Source organism: Sapajus apella, unplaced genomic scaffold, assembly GCF_009761245.1.
Source record: "Sapajus apella isolate SASKATOON/1434 unplaced genomic scaffold, GSC_monkey_1.0 scaffold48, whole genome shotgun sequence".
In the NCBI taxonomy this organism is placed as follows: domain Eukaryota; kingdom Metazoa; phylum Chordata; class Mammalia; order Primates; family Cebidae; genus Sapajus; species Sapajus apella.
The window spans coordinates 6,050,997-6,073,040 of NW_022436988.1; the positions used below are offsets into that span (position 1 = coordinate 6,050,997).

The window sequence follows — 22,044 nt, forward strand, 5'->3', positions numbered from 1 at the left end:
GGGGGGGAGGGAAGGAAGGAAGGAAGGAAGGAAGGAAGGAAGGAAGGAAGGAAGAAAGGAGGGAAGGAAGGATTCTACCAAATACAAAATCACTAACTATAAAAAAAAAAGATGAATGACTTTGATTACATTAAAATTAAGAACTTCTTTTACCCGCCAAAAAACCATAAAGAAATTTAAAAGGCAAGCCACAAATTAGGAGATTTTTAACACATGTATAAAATTTATATCCATAATATATAAAGAGCTCTTACAACTCAATATGGAAATGATAACCCATATCATATGATGCCCATATCAATGGGCATCTCAACAAGATGAAAGAACCACAAACAGGACAGGATGCTCAGCTCATTACATTTCAGGAAATGCAAGTTGCAACTATAACAAGATATCATCATGCCAGGCTTCGCCCTCAATCAGAATGTCTAACAGCCCTAAGCACAGGTGAGAATGTGACCCCGTGGAAACTCAGGCACTGAGTTGAGCCTCTGAATTGTACCAATCACCTTGGAGGATAATTCAGCATTATCTTGTAAAGCTGAATTTTCACTATGCCAAGACCCAACAAACTGTGCACTAAGTCTGTACCCAGTGTGACATGTCCAAGAGTGCCCACCAGGGCAACATTCAAAACCATTTTAAAAACAGGAAAAAATATCCACAGTCAGGAAAAACTGATACATAATTATGGCACATTCACACAATGGAATACTAGATAGAAGTGAAAATGAATGAAATAAAGCTACATGCAAGGACATGGATGAGTCTTTGAAACAGAGTTTGAAGGAAGCAAGTTTGCAGATCACATACAGTAGATACCATTTTCTCAAAGCTTGAAACCAGAATAAAACAAAAGCAAACCATAAATTGTTTATGGATACACTAACATGAAAAAAAAAAAAAAACCCAAACACTTTTTATGAAAAAAGCAGGCTGGGTACGGTGGCTCACGCCTGTAATTCTAGCACTTTGGGAGGCCGAGGTGGGTGGATCGCCTGAGGCTAGGAGTTGAAGACCAGCCTGGCCAACATGGCGAAACCCTGTCTCTAGTAAAAATACAAAAATGAGCTGGGCATGGTGGTGCACACCTGTAATCCCAGCTACTCGGGAAGCTGAGGCAGGAGAATCACTTGAACCCGGGAGGTGGAGGTTGCAGTGAGCCAAGGTCACACCACTGCACTCCAGCCTGAAATGGAGAGAAATTCCATTTAAAAAAAAAAAGGAATAATATACACAAAGTTCAAGTTAAGGTTTCATCTGGGGAGGAGGCAGAGAGATCAGGGGACACTCTCAGGCAGATGTAGAGTCCTTGGTGACATTAAGTGGATGGCCACACGTGGGAGCTGATTTGACTCTTGTGTTTCACAGCATACTTTGCATAGACTTTTGTATGCATCAAATATGACCTAACAACTATTAATAAGGAGAGAAAAATCTCCTGTATTCCTACATCCCCCAGAAACAGTGGTCAAAAATAAGCTCAGTCACACACATGCACTCTTACCTCCTTGACATCCCACATTCTCCGCCTCACCCCCGTCCTGCCCCCAAGCACCCAGGGGAGCCTCTAATCACTGTCCTTCCACCTCCCACAGCATCCGAGGGACCCAGAAAGTCCAGCCCTGGATAAGGGATTGGTACCACCTACCCGCCACCCCCCTCACCCTCCACATCTTGCTGGTCTCCAGATCCTAAAACGACCCAAGAAGAAGCCCAGTTCCAGAAGAGAAACCAAATCTCCCAGGATGGCAGACAGAGGGGACCCCACGTGCAGACACGGCTCAATTCCACAAGCCAATATGTGCCAGCGCCTGAGCAGAAACACCAGAGAAGGAGCCACGCCCTGGCCAGATAGTGCTATGCAAATACACTTCCCTGCTACCGCCCCCAGGACTGGGCAGGAGGAGGGGGATCAGGAGTGGTGATGTCCTGCAGAACACCAGGATGCCTCCCAGGGTCTCAGGACCATGGGACGTGCAGGCAGAGCAGGATCTCCCAGGGAAGGGGTTCCCCTTCATCCCCTCCTGCCCACTCCATGCCAGTGGCTTTCCCCAGCACTCACCTCTGCAGCTCCTTCAGGGAGACTGTGACCCGCAGGCCATGGCCCAGGACATAGAGCGCAGCCAGAATGTCCGCCCACTGCACCATCTCCCCCAAGGGCCCGCCCTTCAGGACCCGAGGGCTGAACACGTCCCCAGACTCCTCTGTCAGGAAGCCGATGTGGACCAGGATCTGGGTTGATGGAACACAGAGGGTCAGCAGGCAGGAGTGGCAGCTCTCAGCCCTGCCTCCCAGGGAACCAGCCAGGAGACCAGCCGGCAGCAGACCCTGTCTCCAGGCTGGGCCCCAGCAGGTGATTTCTGGCACCAGAGTGACCGGACCAGGCATTGGGGACACGGGCGAACAAGATAGTCACGTGCTTGCCCTCATGGAGCTTATGTTCCAGATGGAAGAGGTAGACAACAGTGAACACAGACAAGAGATAATTTCATGAAATGATAAGGACTCTGAAAGAAATAAAAGGGCAATGTGAGAGTCACGTAAATATCTACTGGGTGGATGAAGGAAGGGAGGGAGGGAAGGAGGGAGGGAGGAAGGGAGAGAAGGAGGGAGGGAGCGAGGGAAGGAGTCGGCAGGGGGAAGGAACAATGGAAGGATGAGCTAACAAAGCTCCCCAGAACATTCCCAGCTTTCCAGGCCAATCCCATGACTTTTCTGCCTGACATGAACCAGAGGTACACAGAATGCAGGACCCCTTGGGAGCTTGTCATTCTGTTCCAACTTTGAAAAGGGCCAGGGGCCACCACCACAGACATCTACCTCGACTCTGCCATCCCCACCCCTCTCTCCCTCTGATCAAATTCAGAGGCCCACTATAGCTTGTTTGAAGACCTATTCTGTGTCCCCCCAGAAGCAGGTGCCCTGAGCTTTCTCAGCTCCTGCAAGTGAGGGGTCAGGGGCCACAAACCTGCTTCTGGTCCCTCCAGGTGGCTCCCAGCTTCTGTGCCAGCCGCTGGGCAGCCAGCACCCACTGGGCTGTGAGCCTCTTGGTCCGCTTCTTCATGAAGATCAGGGACTCCTTCCCACTGCCCATCAGGTCCAGGAGGTGAGACAGGTTGCTTCGGAAAACTGCCTGGAGGGGTCCAGACCTCAGCTCTCTCTGCCCCTCGACCGGCGGCCGCCATCATTCCCCACTGGCCAGGGGACAGGGCCTGGAACCCTCCCATGAGCCTGGGGCCTGCTCCAGCTTCTTCCGCACTTTCTAAGGGGCTCATCAGCCCCTGAAACCAGGGAGTCCTGCCCTCCCCCTCAATACGCCCTCCCCAGCCCAGCTCTGACCACAAACCCCAGCCCTTCCAGGGAGATAGCTGATCACAGCAGTTCCCAGGACCCCAGCCACGACAGGGAGGCAGTGAGGGTGGTGGTCACAGCCAGGACTCTGATGGCAGGGGACAGATGTGGCCACCACAGCAACTGTGCACCTTGAACCCATTAATTCAACTCTAAACCCTAGATGCATTGTCCATCAAATATGATCACACAAGAATGGCCAGAGCTTTAAGTGCAAATAAAGCGTCTAGACACAGAAAGCCCTCAGTAAGTGGCAGCTTCTATTACCACTATTCTAGTCCATTAAGGAGGCACGTCCAAGCCCCCCACCTGCCCCGCAAAGAGGCCCAGCTTGCTGGCATCACAAAGAAGGTAGACAGGCCCCGGCAGGCTGTCCTCCCATCTGCAGCAGGGTGGGCTGGGATCTGCCCACACACCTGGCACAGCCACTCAGTCTCGTTACCCCAGGGCAACGGTTTCTGCCTGCTGTCCCTGAGGATGTCCAGCCACGCCAGCCCCTCACTGGCCCACCCACCTCCCAGGCCCACCTGGACTTTGGGAAGGGGCTTGGATGCCCTCTGGGCAGCCGTCTGGTTCCTCCAGGGCAGTGGGGGACAGAACCACTCGACCTCACTGAGGTAGATGAGGAAGGAACACTCGGTGCCGTCCACCCCGAAGAAGGCGTAGCAGGGGTCAGAGGTCCAGCGGGCACGCATCCACTGCAGAGAGGGCCAGGCTGGGCAGGGGGCCACGCCAGCCCCACCGACCCCCAGGGGCTCCCCTGCACATGCACCCCAGGGGCCCTGAGGTCCCCCAGGATGGGCACCACAAGGCCCGCCCTACTGATGCAACAGGGCAGAGAAGAGATTGAACCAGGACCTGCCCGAAGGACCCCAGAGATGGCAGGGGCAGACCACCAGCCCTCAAGTCTGGAAAGAGGAGGGCCTGGGAGATAAAGCTGGCTTAAAGGTCTGGGGCAAAGAGCTGGGAGGCCTGGCTGTCTCCCTCTCCCTTTGGTCCCTGTCTCCCTGCTACTGGAGCAGGATTGGGCTAGAGGTCAAGGTCAGGGAACAGCCTCCAAGGCGGCCCGGGCTGGGGCCAGGGCAGGATCCACCTGCAGTGATCCCAGATAGTCACCCAGGGAGGGGTCTGCAGCACCACCGCCCATCCCTTAGGGGGTTCAGAACCAGCGGGGAGCTGGCTTCATGGCTGTGGATGGCTCCTACAGGGACAGACTTCCTGCAGCCCACGGTGGTCCCAGAGGCAGGGCAGGAAGACTCCGTCCAGCTGTTGGCTGGGCCAGGAGGATCGGGTACAGGGCGGCCAGGGCCACTAGTCTGAGTCTCTGGGGGAATCCACCTGCTGGTGTTGACACGTGGAGATTTAATCACTCGCTGAGAAAAAGCCCTGACCCCTGAGGGCGATGCCTCCTGGGGGATTTGGGATGATGGGTGGGGCGGATGAACTGACCAGAGAAGCTGTTTCCCTGAAGCTGGCCTCTGCCAGCTTGTGCCCGAGTTAGGGGCCGGGGCCGGGAAGAGAGGCCCTCACTAGTGGACATCCCCGCCCCCCAGCCCCAGGCCTCACCTCCACCTTCCCGGAGCAGTCAGGGAACTTGGGGTCACTTGGCGCCTCACACTGGTCCCGCCCGCCTTCCGACACTGCACGGAGAGGTCACCTAGCTGAAGCCCTGGGTCCAGGGAGGAGGCCAGGGGGAGAGGCACAGGTGCGGGAGGCAGCTTCCCACACAACCCGCTGCCAGTTTCCCACCTTAAAGCTCACCAGCCACACAACCCACCCACAAGGTCACCCCCAGGCCTGGGCTGTCCCAGCCTCCTCGGGGGGTTCAGAAGCAGTGAAGAGCTAGTGTGCTCAGCCACCCAGCAGCTGCCTGGATGGGCAGACCTCAGCACCCACCCGAAAACATCCCCAGTGTTTTCTGAGGAGGCAGAAATGAGGTTTGCAGCCGCCGCTCGCTGTTCCCCACATCACAGGGACTGGAGGGGCCACCCAGGGACCTTTCCCCAGGTAGCCTCACTCCTGGAACTGTGGACCCCAGAGGCTGAGACTCCAGGGACCGCCTCTGTCCTCTGCGCCCTCCTGCCGGGCTGGAGGGAGTGAACCCCCATTCCTCTTGCTGAAAGCCTAAGCTGGGGCCCCAAGAGCCAGGAGAGCTGCTGTCAGGAGAAGTCGTCCACACACCAGGTGTCCCACCCTCCCAGGGCCCACCCAGCACCCAGTTCATTGGCCCCCTCGGGCAGAGGGCACCCCGCCCCCGGAACCCACCCTTGCTGTGCAGGAGCAGGCTGTGTCGCAGGATCTGGTCCACCTTCACGGCGATGTCAGACACATTCTGGGCAATAGCCTGGATCCGCTCCATGAGGCCGGCCCCAGGGGGCATCCTAGGTGGGAGAAGCCAGAGGTGAGCAGCAGAAGCGGCCAGGGTGACCTTCCCAGGAGGACCCCACTAGTAAGGCCCACAGGCAAAGGCAGCAGGCTCTACAGTGCCCCAGGCTCCCAAACCCTGACCCCGAGCAGACCGAACGGTGGGGAGGGGATCTGGCGAGGAGATGGAGCTGGCAGCCCACTCCATCCAGTACACACATTACAGACATATGGGAAAGCCCATACCTACACCTGTTGGTCACAACTTTATGTGTGCCCACAACTGCATGCATGATCATATCTGCACACGTGATCATATCTGCATGTGTGATCATGTCTGCACGTGTGATCATATCTGCATGTGTGGTCCTAGCTGCATGTGTGATCCTATCTGCATGTGTGGTCACAACTGTACATGTGCCCACATCTGCATGTGTGATCATATCTGCAGAGAGGCCCTCATGAGTGGAAATCCCCCCCTCGGCCCCAGGCTTCATCTCCACCTTCCCTGAGCAGTCAGGGAACATATCCTCATGTGCCCACATCTGCACGTGTGCCCACAACTGCACACACACCCATAACTGCATGTGTGGTCATATTTGCATGCTTGCCCACAACTGCACATGTGCCCATACCTGCACATCTGACCCTATCTGCACGGGTCAGGCACGTCTGTGTGTTACTGCCTGTGTACTGAAGGGCAGTGCATGGGACTGAAACAAGCAGAGGAATTCCCTTCAAGAGCCTGGCTAGGTTCTGTCCAGGGACCACACAGGTGACAGAGGCTGTTTCCCAGGCACAGCCGGGCCTCTCCAAGTCTGTCTATTTCCTCCCAAGGGGCTGTATTGTGCCAAAATAAATTCCACCCACAGAAGTCTGGGAACTTGCCAGGTATTAAAACTCCAGTAAATTATCACTGGCTTCCTGAGAACAAATCCTTCCCAGGATCTTAAACGAGGTGACTGCCACCACCACAGCCCTCCACCTCACCACCAATACTAGTGTCGCTTTTAGTTTTAGATAATTTATTTCCTGTGTGATTACTACTCAGCTCTCAGGGACATTTATTAGCCATCATATGCAGAATTTATCTTGTTGCAAACTTCTATTGAGATGGATTCCCCTCGGCTGGCAGATCTGTTCACACAAGACAGCCCTGGGGGTCTTTCTCCAGGAAGCTGCTTGCCTTTTTTTAACGTATTAATTTCGTTTCCTTTGATTCTCACCTCACCCCATGGCTTTGCAGGCCCATTTAAGCTCTGTTTATCCCTATACAAGATACTGGTCTTTATGGCTGCACATATGGGAATTAAATGAAGGATGTTTCCAACATCCCCACCCTCCTCCTCTTCTGAGCCCAATGAGCTACCTGCCACAGAAGGGATGGTGTGACCCCTCAGCAGCCACCTGCCCTCTCAGCCACCCTCCCCTCCCACCTCCACCTTCCCTAAGGAGAGAAAGGGCAGTGGCCCCATACCCAACGGGGGACTAGTGAGGGTGACAGGTGGGGGCAACGCAGACACATACGTGGAGGGGATAAAAGGCAGATGATAGGAAAGGGGAACAAGCCCCCCAACTATACACATGCACACACGCACACATATGCACACACACACGCACACGTGCATGCACACACATACACATGCACACATGCACACATGCATGCACACACATACACATGCACACACACACGCACACACATACACATGCGCACACACGCACACACACATATGCACACACATATGCACACAGATACACATGCGTGCACACACACGCATGCACAACCCAGTCCATCCTCTCACTCTTTATTTATTTATTTTTTTGAGACAGAGCTTTGCTCTTGTTGCCCAGGCTGAAGTGCAATGGTGCAATAACAGCTTACTGCAACCTCCGTCTCCCAGGTTCAAGCTATTCTCCTGCCTCAGTGCCTCAGCCTCCCGAGTAGCTGGGATTACAGGCATGTGCCACCATGCCCAGCTGATTTTGTATTTTTAGTAGAGATGGGGTTTCTCCACGTTAGGCTGGTCTCGAACTCGCGACCTCCAGTGATCTACCCACCCTCGGCCTCCCAAAGTGCTGGGATTACAGGCGTGAACCACCGTGTGCCCGGCCCATACTCTCACTCTTTAGTTCAGTGCCCAAGGCAAACTTTGACAAAAACAAAAATAAAACTCTTAAAAAATACCATCACTTTTGTATTAGTTTCCTTGGGCAACTGAAATGAATTTCCACAAACCAGGTGGCATAAAACCACACCCATTTCTCCTCTGGCAGCTCTGGAGGCTGGAAGTCAGACAGCAAGGCAGCAGCAGGGCCAGTGCCTTAAGACTCCGGGGGAGCCTCCTCCAGGCCCCTCCCAGCTTCTGGGGGTAGCCAGCAGCCCTCAGTGTTCCTTGGCCCGTGGCTGCTTCACCCTGACCTCCGCCTCTGCCTTCACACGGCCTCCTCCCCTGTGTGCATCTGTGTCCATGTTTCCTCTCTTAACAAGAACACCAGCCACCATACCAGGACCCATCCAAATCCAGTAGCACCTCCTCTTAATTTTATTGTATCTGCAAACACCCTATCTCCAAATAAGGTCGCATTCACAGATTCTAGGGAACAAGATTTGGACATGGCTTTTTGGAGCACACAGTTCAACACACGACAGCCTTTGGTGAGACTGCAAAGAAGAAAGAGAAGAGACTTAAAAGCCAGCTGCTTCTTTTGCTCAAAAAGTCCTCAGGCAGAAGGAAGTAGGAGTATTTTTCATCCATCCAAAACTCATCAAGGTTCATTACCAGTACTGTACAAGAAGCTGAGAGGAAGCTCAGCCCCCAATAAGCTGTGTGACCCTGGGCAGGTCACTGAGCCTGTCTGTGCTCAGCACTCTCATCTTTTAAGACAGAAGAGCAGCTGCCATCCTGAGGACTGAATGAGGAGAGAGCAGTTAAGTGGGTGGCCCATGGCACCTGTGTGACATCGGCACTGTTTGCATTCGTGGTCAGCACTGATATTGATGTGGCTGAAGCGGCAGCAACAGGGACTTGGGTTAGACCAGGGCACATCAACCTTTTCTCATTATTGCCCATCTAGGAGGTTTCTTAGATGTTTTTACCGCTACTAAGATTGTTTCAAGAACCAGTGTTCACCCTTTTGGCATTGATGTGCTCCCACCAAGAATGCCTGGGTCCACCCCAGGAAGAAACATGACAATGTGATGTCTGCCAGGCTCTGAAATCGGTCCAGATGAAGACCATGGAGGTACTTTCCATGCTGGCCTACAGGGACAGGATGGATTGCCTTTGACAGGAATGAATATTTTGTATATAAGAGAGAAAGAGACAGAGAGAAGGGATCTCACTCTGCCACCCTGGACAGAGGCTGGAGTGCAGTGGTGCGATCACAGCTCACTGCAGCCTCAACCTCCCGGGCTCAAATGATCATCCCACCTCAGTTTCCCAAGTAGCTTGGACCATAGGCATAAGCCACCACACCCGGCTATTTATTTTTTTAACTTTCTGTAGAAAAATGTTGTCCAGGCTGGTCTCCAGCTCCTGGACTCAAGCGATCTTCCCGCCTCCGTCTCCCAAAGTGCTGGGATTACAGGCATGAGCCGCTGCACCTGGCCTGGAATGAATATTTCAAGGACAGAGTGCAGAGGCAGGGTCAGGACTAGAGACCAGCAAGGGCAGGTGAGGACGGGCTCTAGGGCTCCCATCATGGCAGGAGGCACGCAAGGTGGAGAAAACACTGGGTGCCCCTATCTTCTCACCAGAGACCCCAGGGTGCAAACAACCTATGTCGAGACAAGCCAGGGGCTCTTCCAAGTCAGCTAGAGACCTTGGAATGGACCCCAACGCATCTCAGCCCTTCCTGGAGGCACCTCTCCCTGGAGCAAGTGTCTTCTCCATCCGCCCTGCAGGAGCTAGGTCACTTTCTGAATCCCCTGCCCCACCGTGGGGTGTGGCTGCGAGTGGCCAGCCTGAAACCCTGAACGGAGTCCTGAGGCCTCGAGGACAGAGACTCAGCTTTCCTGTGTGGAGCCGGGCACTGCCCAGTGTGGGACCCATGCCCAGGGGCTCCATCACTGTAGGCTGAAGAGTGGCCCCAAAATTCATGTCCAGCCAGAAGTTCAGAATATGGCCATATGTAAGGGATAAAAGACTACTCATAGGGTCCAGTGTTTACTGCTCAGGTGATGGGTGCACCAAAATCTCACAAATCCCCACTAAAGAACTTACTCATGTAACCGAACACCACCTATTCCCCAATAACCTGGGGAAATTTTTAAAATATAGCTACGTGCAACGACATAGACGAATCTCAGAGTCACAATGTTGACAAGCCAAATAAAAAAGATTATTAGCCAGGTGTGGTGACTCACACCTGTAATCCCAGAACTTTGGGAGGCCGAGGCGGGTGGATCACCTGAGGTCAGGAGTTCAAGACCAGCCTGGACAAAATTGCGAAATCCATCTCCACTAAAAATACAAAAAGAAAAAATTAGCCGGGCGTGGTGGCAGGCACCTGTAATCCCAGCTACTTGAGAGTTGAGACAGGAGAATCGAATTGCTTGAACCCAAGAGGCGGAGGTTGCAATAAGCTGAGATTGCACCACTGCACTCCAGCCTGGACAACAGAGCAAGACTCAGTCTCAAATAAAAAAGATTATGTACTCTGTGACTCCATTTATGTGATGTTCAAGAACAGGCAAAAGTAACGCTGATGGAATCAGAGCAGCAGTTAGGCTTAGGGGCCAAGAATGACTTGTGCCGAAGGAACACAGGAAATCTTCTTGTGTACTAGAAATATTCTATGTAACCTAATCTCAGTAGGTGACTGTCCATATGTAAAACTCCATCAAGTTCTATCCTTAATATTAGTGTACTTTATGAAAAATGTACCTCAATACTTTCTTTTTGGGGGGACGGAGTTTTGCTGTCATTGCCCAGGCTGGAGTACAATGGCACAACCTCCGCCTCCTGGGTTCAATTGATTCTCTTCCCTCAGCCTCCTGAGTAGCTGGGATTATAGGCATATGCCACCATGCCCAGCTAATTTTTGTATTTTTGTTAGAGATGGGGTTTCACCATGTTGGCCAGGCTGGTCTCAAACTCCTGACCTCACGTGATCCACACGCCTCAGCCTTCCAAAGTGCTGGGATTACAGGCATGAGCTACCATGCCTGCCCAATAAACTTATTTTTTAATAACCCAAAAAAAAAAAAAAAAAAAGAATGTGTTCTTACTTGGGACTAGGGTCTTTGCTGGTATAATTAGTTCAGATGAGGTCATACTGCATCAGGTCAGCCCTAAGCCCAATGACTAGGGTCCTTCTAAGAAGGCCACATGTGGACATCCAGGGTGGAAGGCTACGTGCATGACAAAGGCAGCAGAGAGTAGAGAGAGGCGTCTGCAGGACAAAGAATGCCAGGCACCGCCAGCATCTGCCAGGAGAGCCAGGAAGGGCAGGGAGGAATCTCCCTTGAGCTTTGGAAGGAACACGGCCCTGCTGACAACCTATTTTCAGACCTCCTGTCTCCAGAACTGGGAAGGAGTAAATTCCTGTTGTTTTAAGGCATCTGGTTTGTGGTCATTTTTTACGGCAACCCTAGGAAATGAAGATAACCACCATTTGCAGAATTGAGGGGAAATGGTTTTTAATCCATCACAAAAGGGAGTCCAGGACCGGGCCCAGAGGCTCACACCTGTAGTCCCAGAACTTGGGGAGGGCAAGGCAGGAGGATCACTTGCACCCAGGAGTTCGAGACCAGTCTGAGCAACAGAGTGACACTCTATCTCTATAAATAATTCTTTAAAGTAGCTGGGCATGGTGGTGTGCGCCTGTGGTCCCAGCTACTCAGACTGAGGCAGGAGGATTGTTTGAACCTGTGAGGTCGAGGCTGCAGTGAGCCATGATCACACCACTGCACTCCAGCCTGGGGGACAGAACAAGACTTTCTTTCAAGAAAAAAAAAGAGAGAGAAAGAGTCTAGGTTCTCCTGTATGCTCCTGCTGTCAGGAAGTTCTTTTCACCAACCATGTTCCTCTTGCTGAAGGCCAAGCATTAATTCTCCTGCCGCTCTCATAGGAAAGAGAGAAATCAAGGGATTCCCGGGTCAGTGATTCTCCATATTATTCAGGGACGTTATTCAGGAATATACTGGAAAGAGTGAAAGCCTGGGAGTCAGAGGTCCTGGGTTCAAATCCTGGCTACACTTCACAGTTACGTGATCTTGGGCAACTTACATAACCTCTCTAAACTCAGGCTTTAACTCCTATGAAATCCGAGTAACAGGGTTATTGTGAGGATTAGCTGTGAGGCCAAATGTAAAGTACTCAGCACACAGAGGGTGCTCAATACATGCTCAAATGTAAAGCATTCAGCACACAGGAGGTGCTCAATACATGCTCAAACGTAAAGTACTTAGTACACAGGAGGTGCTCAATACGTGCTCGAATGTAAAGTACTCAGCACACTGGAGGTGCTCAATACATGCTCAAATGTAAAGTACTCAGCATGCTGGAGGTGCTCAATACATGCCCGAATGTGAAGTACTCAGCACACTGGAGGTGCTCAACACATGCTCAAATTGAAAGTATTCAGCACACTGGAGGTGCTCAATACATGCTCAAATGTAAAGTACTCAGCACACCGGAGGTGCTCAGTACAGGCTTGAGATGCTTTTGCTCCCCAGGGACAGCAGTCATTCCATTCCTGAGAGGAAGCATCATACGCCTGACTACAAAGCAAAGCACTTTACTTTTTGGGGGATTCAGCAATTTTCCTACGACAAGCATGTCTGCATAAAACCTATCGCCAGCACAGGCTTTAAATAGTGCAGATGGCATCTGTCTGATCTAACAAGTTCAACTTGTTCAAAACAGAATTACCCGGCATCACTATTATTACACTGGACTTCGCATTTGCGTGGCCCTTTCTATTTTCAAATAACGTATGATTAGGCTTCTCTTCCCGAGAGGTTTTTCTAAAAGTGACAGTAAAAGTAGATGTCGTAAAGCCTCCAACCACAGCAGATCTATGACTGGGAAATGCCTGGTTGGAAGGGAAAAGGAGGGGCTGGACCAGGGAGATGGCGGACAACAGCCTTCAGCCGATGTGGTCTGAGGAACCCAGGGCCTCGGTGTGGTCACCGTGGGGTGGGCAGCACCAGCGCTGACTTCTCCACCGGGGCCAGGAGGTGCAGGCCAGGGCCCACATTGCTTTTAGGGGCCCTCAAAAATGTGTGAATTTCTTTAAAAATCAGGGGGCAACAAAACCCTTGTAAATCAAGGAAAATGTTTTAATATGTGATATTCATTCTCTACAACATTCTTTGCGTAGGAACAAAAGAAAAAGAAGTGATATTCATATATTATAAAATACAGTCTTTGCGATGGGCTAAATTATGCACCCCCTCAAATTCACATGTTGCAGCCCTATCACCCAATAGCTAAGAATGTGACTTTACTTGAAAACAGGGTCCTGGCAGATGTAATGCGTGATGACATGAGGTCATCCTGGAGGGAAGTGGGGCCCTCATCCAGGATGACTGGTGTTTTTATCAAAAGGAAATTTGATCTGAAACGCGCACACAGAGAGAACACCATGCAAAGACTAGAATTGTGCTGCCATCAGCCAAGGAACTCCCAGAAGCCTGGAGTGGGGCCTGGAACACATCCTTCCCTAGCACCTGCCTGCTGACGCCTTCATCTCACACTTCCAGCCTCCAGAACCATGAGACAATCGATTTCTGTCTTTTAATCCAGTGGTCCCAACCTTTTTAGCACCAGCGACCGATTTTGTGGAAGACAGTTTTTCCATGGACCCGGGGAGAGGGGCCATGGGGATGCTTTCAGGATGATTCAAGTGCATTACGTTGACTGTGCACTTTATTTCTATTATTATGAAATAATTATACAACTCACCATCATGTAGAATCAGTGGGAGCCCTGAGCTCATTTTCCTGCAAATAGATGGTCCCATCTGGGGGTGATGGGCGACAGTGACAGATCATCAGGCGTTAGATTCTCATGGGGAATGCGCCACCTAGATCCCACACATGCGCAGTTCACAAGGGGGTTTTCACGCCTCTGAGAATCTAAAGCCCAAGCTGATCTGACAGGAGGCGGAAATACACGTGAAGCCTCACTTTCTCCCCTGCCGCCACTTCCTCCTGCCGGGCCCACTTCCTAACCCGCGGTGGCTCAGTACCGGTCCATGCCAGGGGGTTGGGGACACCTGGTTTAACACAATCAGCTTGTGCCTCTTTGTTACAGAAGCCCTGCTATTTAACATCTTTTCTATCGAGGAAGGTACCCGATGTCACAAGGCTGCCCAGGGAGGCGGGACTTTTCCTAGGCTTTTAGGAGGACATGAGAAAACCTTTCCACTAATGATAGTGGCAGTTACACAGCCAACAGGTATTGAGCCCGCGCTTGCCAATTTATGCAATTTATAGTCTGATCTCATTCAATGCCCATGACAACATGTTGGTCCCTTTTAATGCCCCCATTGTACAGATCAGGAAGGAAACAAGGCACAGCAAGGCTGAGCGACTTGCTCAGGGTCACGCAGTTATTAAATAAGAAAATCAGTCCAACCAGGCAGCCTGGCCCCAAAGCTCACCCCACCCAGCCCAGAACGCTGCTGAATAGCTCAACAGGCTGGAGAGCACCAGCTGGAGAGGAGGCTCCTGGGGGAGAACATGGAGCCGGGTGGCCCTAATGAATCCCTGGGCACAAGTGCTGTGCCTACAAGCTTACAAGGGGCCTCCAGGCCTTGGTCTTCAGCAAGGGAAGCAGGTTGGAGCCGCAAGTGGAACACTGGCTTCAATATATCAGAAAAGGCTGCCCTGAGACATGCTGGGTTGCCGGAAGAAAATCCATTTTCCACCTCTTACACCCTGGGAAGGTGGTGCCAACAGGTGGGCTCTGACACAGGCAGGAATGCGCCGTTTCGCTTGGAAGGGGTCCATGTACAGGGCGGGGGCAGGACATCAGGATCAAGGCCAACACCCAGCAAAAGACCAGAACCCCCACCCCCGGTCTAGAGCGTGACATCTGGGGGGATGGGATTTTCAGGGCTGTTTCCACTGGGATAACAGCCAACAGTCCCCACAGGAGGCGAGGCCGAAACTGCTCTGGTACAAGGGGTTTCCCAGGCAACAACCACCCTAACCCTGCAGGCTCCATCACCAGGGTACAAACCTTGAATTCTGTCTACCCCGGCAAGCAGGACAGCGGACAATGCCCTGCGCTTACTCCCACCACCAAATGCACCCAATCTTTCTGCAGCTGCTGCGAATGCCCAAGGGCCCTCTGGTCCTGCTCGTAGTACATTTTCCTTTCCTTCCTTTCATGTCTTTCTTACATGCATTTTCAGAGAGGAAGGCTGTTAACCCAGGTGAGCCTGAACCGGTGGCTTCCGGCAGAGCAGCACGAATGTAAGCAGCGAAGGCCCGGCCGTGTCAGGAGAGACAGGGAGAGGGAGGCTGGAGCGCTCAGGAGGGGTGTCCCCGAAGACGGCCCATCATCCACATGCATCCACACATATTCACCACGCGCCTGCTCGGTGCCAGGCTCTGGGCACAGAGGAACCCAACACGGATGTACCAAATGCAGGCCCAGCCTCAAGGACACCCTGAGGGGGGTTATCAGGGAGAGGCAGCAGAGGGGAGAGCAATCTGGGGTGTGTCTGTGTGGGGTAACCCTGGGGCGTATCACAGGGTATCACTGAGCCACTCAAGGGCAAGAGGGAAGAACACAGGTACCCAGGAATCCATGCTGTGCGTGCAGTAACAGGTGAGCTGGGCAGTTCTGGGAGGTCCACACCCACACATTCCAAAGAAAGGCCTGACTGGGCCTACTTCTGGGAGCTCACCCCTAAGTCCTGGAGTGTCCAGCCCCCTGATAAGAGTGTCCTTGTCTACCTGGGGCCTTAGGCCACCCCCGATAGTCTCTGCTTCCCTGTGATTGATGGTGGGGGCCTTGGGCCACGCTGCCTCAGTTTGACCTCTGGAAGGGCCATAGACGGAGCCCAGTCCCTGAGTGGTCAGTCATGTCTCTGAGACCGAGCCCCCATCACATCTCTGGACACCAAGGCTGGCAACACCCACATGTGTGGTCCCACGTCATGGCTGGGACAGCAAGCGCTGTCCACAGCTCCATCAGGAGAGGAACGTCAGTGATCCGGGTGGGTCTCCAGGGCCCTGCCCTGCCCCTGCGCCACTCCCCTTGGCTGCTTTTCATCCATATCCTTTCACAGGATTGAGGTGTCACCAAGAGGATCATGGCTGTGCTGAGTTCTGAGGTCCTCCTAATAAGTCACTGGACCTCAGGGTGGCCTCAGGGACCTGACGTTCCATGCCAGTGCCCTGTGTCAGGAGCCCCAGGACCAGCCTGAGGTCACCTTCCCCTCTCCACACTGGGTCTGCCAGTTTCCTTCTTGCCTGGCACTTGGGGCTTCATGGGGGGCAGACCGCTGGCTCAGCACAGTCCTGGAGCTTCCTTCTAAAGACTTCCTACCTGGCCAGGAATGGCGGCTCATGCCTATAATCCCAGCTACTCAGGAGGCTGAGGCAAGAGAATTGCTTGAACCTGGAAGGCAGAGGTTGCAGTGAGCCGAGATAGTGCCACTGCACTCCAGCCTGGGTGACAGAGTGAGACTCAGTCTCAGGAAAAAAAAAAAAAAAAAAAAAGAGGCCCCAGAGAGCTCTCTCAGCCTCTTCCCACCATGTGACGACACAGCAAGCAGTTGACCACCTATAACCCAAAAGAGGGCCCTCCCCTGAACCTGAGCATGCTGGCACCCCCGTCTCAGACCTTCAGTCTCCAGAACTGTGAGAAATAAATGTTTGAGGCCAGGCATGGTGGCTCACGCCTGTAATCCAAGTACTTCGGGAAGTCGAGGTGGGCCTTGAGCTGAAGCGTTCAAGACCAACCTAGGCAACATGGCGAAACCCTATCTCTACAAAAATATAAAAATTAGCCAGGGATGGTGGTGTGCACCTGTAGTCTCAGCTACTCAGGAGGCTGGGGCAGGAGGATTGCTTGAGCCTGAGAGGCAGAGGCTGGAGGGAGCTGTGGTCATGCCACTGTACTCGGCCTGGGCAACAGAGGGAGACCCTGTCTCAAAAAAGGAAAGTAAAAGAAACGTCTGCTGTCGACGAGCCTCCAGGCTAGGGAACTTTGCTCTTGCAGCCTGAACTCGTAAGACACCTATACGGAGCTACAGGTGTGCCTACACTTAGGTGTGCCTAGCGCTCACACCTAGCTTTAATGATTATTGGTGGTGTTATTACTATTATTGCCACTACTTGTAATGGACATTCAGTCAAAGTTAGGTCTCATCCACTTCTGGACGAAGTCCCCGTTAGAGCTGCCCAACAACAGAATGGACCCCATCAGAAATCGGTGAGTCTCCCGACTCTGAAATTGCTCCACCAGAGGTTTAAATGGCTCAGAGGGACTGAGGACAGAACTGCAGCCCCTTCTGAGAGAGTGACACTGCAATCCACCACTCACTGTCCCCCTTCAGACCCAGGACTCTGTGGGGCCTGCAGCCCTGGCAGCGGCGAGCCTGGCCCAGGCCCTGGCACATGATCCTGTAGTGACAGGTTATTCCCAAGCCAGGCCAGGAGGCCACCCATGGCACAGACAATGAGAAGCGATGAAGGTCTCTGGTCCCACCCTCCCACCAACAGAAAAGCTGGGACATTGGTCATGATCAGGAAGCCCGCAGGGCTAACAGGACACCCCTGCAGCCTGAAGAGTCCCACCTCCCTCCCAGCCTGGCAGAGACTGCACTGGGAATCTGGGGACTTTGTCACACCCCATCCCCAATAAACCTGGCTGCCACGTGGCTGGTCCGGCTCTCTGCACCTCGGGGCTGTGAAGAGAGTGCAGGCCTGGCTCAGACCTGCATGGGACTCTCCTCGCCAAGCTGCTGGGGATGTTCAAAGTGCATAAGTGCCCAACAGAGACTGGCTGTTACTATTATTTACTATCATCATTCATTAGTATCATCATTCATTATTATGATGATTAATAATGATTACTTCAGACAGCTCAGCAGCAAAGTCCACTGGGATCCAGAACATGCCCCTGGGGGCTGAGGGCTGCCCTTGTGTGGCACTGGCTGAAAGAGGCCCCTGACCTGCCAACCAGAAGCCTCTCTCCCAGTGAAGGGACCCATGGTGGCCTGAGACAGCTTCTAAGACCACAGGGGTTTGCATATAGCTCTGGACAGGGATGGGGAGAGGGGGCAGTGACTTCCCAGGCTATCAGGCGTGCTCCCTGAGGGCCCTTCCCTCCCCTCCCTGCTGGAGCTGCCCCTTGGTGGGCCCAAACCCATCACAGTGACCTCCTATGGCCTCAGTCACCTCCAATGGCACTGTGACTTCAAGAGCCTGCCCAGGTCCTAAGGTCCCAGGTGTGTGAGCAGATATACTGGCTTTCCCAAGGTCACATGGTGAGCCCCCAGGACTGACAGTGACCCTGCACCAGCCTCTCTGCCTCTCACTGCATCTGCAAAACAGCTCAGTGCACCTGGCATGGGAGACCTGGGCCTGAGTGTATTTTCTGCACACCCACTAAGCCCCAGGCATTCCACCAAAACCGTCATTTCTTACTCAGAAAGTGAAAGAAGGCCAAGCTAGGCCTCTGGTCACCACCCACCCCTCTTCCCAAGGCTGACCCAATCCAGCCAGCCTCCAGGCACTGTCCCAGGGGACAGAAGAGGCAGCCAACACTGCAGGCCACATGCTGGCCCCAGATGCTCTGTTCCCTCCACCACCTGGGGCCTAGGGCGACGGGCCAGGGCCAGCGGGGAACTCTGGCTCTGCAGGTGGCTGGTGGCAGGTCACTACTTCCTCGCGGACCCCAATCCTCAACTCCCTTCAGGCTGGTCCCCTGATGAGGCCCCTGAGGCTCAGCCCCTTTCTCCCCACCCCACAAGGTAATCACTGATTCTGGTCCAGTCTGCTTACTGCTTATCCTGAGAACCAGTTCTCCAGGCCACCTCAGGAAGGAGGTTCAATTCCGACTTCCTCTCCTGATTTATGAGAGTCGCATTCAATTAACAGGGGTATTGATCTCCCCGCCGCTGGCTAAGGTGCTTGCTGGGGTTGTTATTTTATTTGAAACTGATCACTTTCCTTTCAAAACACAGAGACTCATGTACACAGGTGCCCACAGACATGCATACCGGGAGACCTGAGTGCACACAGCTAGACACATGAGCTCTGCAGTCAGGGAGACAGAGCCTCTCTGTCACTGTGTCTCTGTGTCTACCTCTGTCTCTCTCACACACACCACACAGGACGTGGAGCCCCCGCCCCAGCTCCAGCCTGGCTTGCATTCCTGCGCTCCTCTGCTTCAGCTACTCCTTGGCCCATCCAGAGCCCCCGCTCCAGTGCTGGGGAGGCCCCCTCCCCAAGCGAGAGCAGAGAGGACTCCTCTCTCCCAAACAGAAAATAAACATGTAAATACACCCATGCACACAGAGCTGGGGTTGGGCTATGTGCAACGTCATTACCACCTGCCTGGGGGAGCAAAGCCTGAAATCACTGTGCTCCAGGGACAGTGGCAGAACCAGCAGGAGGAGCCAGAGGGACATGGGGCCAGGTGTGGTGGGGCCACTGGAAGGACTTGGGCTCTTACCTGAGTCAGCTGGGGGGCCAAGAGGGAGTGGGGAGCAGAGGAGGGACCTGGCCTTATTGATGATTTAGAAAGACCCCACTGTGCCAGAGATGGTGGTTAACACCTGTCAGCCCAGCACTTTGGGAGGCCAAGGCAGACAGAGTTGGAGTTGGAGTTGGAGACCGGCCTAGGCAACATGGGGAAACCCCATCTCTACTGAAAATACAAAAAAATTAGCCAGGCGTGGTGATGCACGCCTGTAATCCCAGCTACTAGGGAGGCTGAGACACGAGAATTGCTTGAACCTGGGAGGCCGAGGTTGCAGTGAGTCTAGATCGTGCCACTGCACTCCATCCTGAGTGACAGAGCAAGATCCTGTCAAAAGAAAGGAAGAAAGAAAAGGAAGGAAAGGGGAGGGGGGGGAGGGGGGGAGGGAGGGAGGGAGGGAGGACAGAAGGAAGGAAGGAAGGAAGGAAGGAAGGAAGGAAGGAAGGAAGGAAGGAGAAAGAAAGGAGAAAGAAAAAGGAAAAGAAAAGAAAAGAAGGAAAGAAAGACTCCAGCGGCCACTGAGTCGGGGACAGCTGTTGGGGTCAGTCGGCAGGGTGAGAAGAGGTGGGCTTCTAGGTATATTCTGAAGATGGGAGAATTTGCTGATGGACTGGGCGAGGGTGTAAGAGAGAAGAGTCGGGGTGACTGCAAGGTTGGGGTCTGAGCTATGGCAATAATGGCGCTGATACAGCCTGAGATGGGGGTTGCAGCAGAAGGGGGTTCTGGGTGCAATCAGGACACCCCATATCTGAGCGTTCCCAGGACACCCAGGTGGGTCAGCAGGTGCTTATTCTGAGAGCAGCAGCATCCAGGGCTACGGCCCCAGCTTAAGATGTAAACGGGGGAGTCTAGAGGACAAAGGTGCTTTTTTGTTTTTCTGTTTTGTGAGACAGACTCTCCCTCTGTCACCCAGGCCGGAGCACAGTGGCGTGATCTCGGCTCACTGTAGTCTCCGCCTCTTGGCGTCAAGCGATTCTTCTGCCTCAGCCTTGGGAGTAGCTAAGACTACAGGCATGCGCCACCATGCCTGGCTAACTTTTGTATTTTTAGTAGAGATGGGGTTTCACCATGTTGGCCAGGCTGGTCTCGAACTCCTGACCTCAAATGATCCGCCCACCTCAGCCTCCCAAAGTGCTGGGATTACAGGCGTGAGCCACCGCACCTGGGCTAAAGGTGGTTTTTAGAGACATCAAAGTTCAGGGTTCAAGCCCACCACTGCCCCTCACTGACCAGATCCTCCAGCCACAGCGCTCCCAGGCGGCCCCTCCTCCCCAGTCCTCCTCCCTCAGGCTCAGCCACCTCTGGGTCTGCAGGCCATCTGCTCCTTCCTGCTGTCCAGAGCGCTGGCTCTCTCTCCCCAATCAAAATGTCCCTCCTTCAAGACTCATCCCAAACACCCCCTGTGCCATGGGGACTTGGTGATCTAAGCCTCCCCCAATGTGGCAAGGTCACCCCCTTCTCTGGACCCTTACAATACCAGGAAAGCAAGGGAGACAAAGCGTCCTCCTGAGCACGGGGCACAGGGCCCAAGCCTCCGGTCATCATTGTCTCTAATGCACATGTGAAGAACCTGAGGCTCATAAAAGAGCCCGAGGCTGCCCGTGTCTGCCTCACTCCCACGAGCCACCGGCCAGGCTGGGCACCAGGCACACAGCGGAATTCTGTCTCTTCTGTGTCCTCCACCTGCTCTCAAACCTCCAGCCCAGATTCTGCACACAGTAGGCTTTCAACAAATATGGACTGACCTCCTCAATCCAGACAGCCTCAAATTTCGGTGGTTTTGTGGCCTTACGGAAAATTCAAAGATCATTACTATTTGGCTTTAGGATACATAATAGGATGCGTTTGCAGCAAATCTGCCTCCCTAATTATGTTTTCCTAGGCTAAAATCGCAAATTTACTTTCCCCGAGGACACACCAGTCATGAGTGGAAGGCGGCAGCCCAGGAGCTTCGGAAACAGCTGGAGAAGACCAGTGGAGGTGTTTTTTTAAGCCACAGGAAATCTCTAAGTGGAGAATCCAAGTGCAGGTACCCGAGAGTTTTCTGGAAACACAGCAGCAGGCACTCCTGCAGGATTTTTGCCGGTCTAGCTGCAGGTTGGTAAACCTGGAGTCACGTTCAGGGTGGGTAGGGGACAGGAGTGTCTGCGCTCGAGGGCAGCGTGAGTAGCTTTCACAGGCCCTGGACACACCCACTGGTTTTCTCCCTGAAACCAGTGACCACAGTGTCCCTGAAATTGACGGCTCTGCCTGTGGGTGTGATGGGTTCTGCCGGTTGTGATGGATGGTTGCTATTTCCCAGGAGGGAGCTGGGAGGGGGCGCATGTTCCCCTTCCCCATACAAGTTCCCTCCTTCCCCAGGAGGAGACAAAGGGCAGGGCAGGGGAGGGAGGGACAGGCCAGGACTGGAAAAAATCAGAGACCTTGGATGTGCCGGCAATAGCACCCCCCGCTCAAGAAGGCAGACCTGGACCCGAGGTCCGCCGGCCCCTCAGCTCTGCTGCCTGAGGCAATATCCTCAACAGAGACCAACAGGTCTGCTCCTGACCTGGGGGACAGGCCTGTGGACAGCAGCCGCGTCAGCTGCACAGCTGGGGACAGACAGGAAAGCTGAAAGAATGAGAGGGGCAAGGGGCTGGGTCCGAGGGAGAAAGAT

The 22,044-nt window shown here is 53.4% G+C and overlaps 1 protein-coding gene across 5 annotated transcripts in view; it reads right to left on the reverse strand.

Annotated features, from left to right (window-relative positions):
• MGAT5B (alpha-1,6-mannosylglycoprotein 6-beta-N-acetylglucosaminyltransferase B) overlaps positions 1–22,044 on the reverse strand; it is an 86,189-nt gene that overhangs the window by 44,315 nt on the left and 19,830 nt on the right. For 4 of the 5 annotated variants that reach the window (XM_032241546.1, XM_032241548.1, XM_032241545.1 and 1 more), the window contains 5 exons: positions 5,620–5,735; positions 4,921–4,994; positions 3,882–4,052; positions 2,972–3,136; positions 2,066–2,235 (listed from right to left, as the gene is read on the reverse strand). In XM_032241546.1, the coding sequence (XP_032097437.1) occupies positions 2,066–2,235; positions 2,972–3,136; positions 3,882–4,052; positions 4,921–4,994; positions 5,620–5,735 (696 nt within the window). Of the gene's footprint in view, positions 1–2,065; positions 2,236–2,971; positions 3,137–3,881; positions 4,053–4,920; positions 4,995–5,619; positions 5,736–6,215; positions 6,279–22,044 lie in introns of those variants that run through there. The other variant, XM_032241549.1, reaches the window with a different exon arrangement.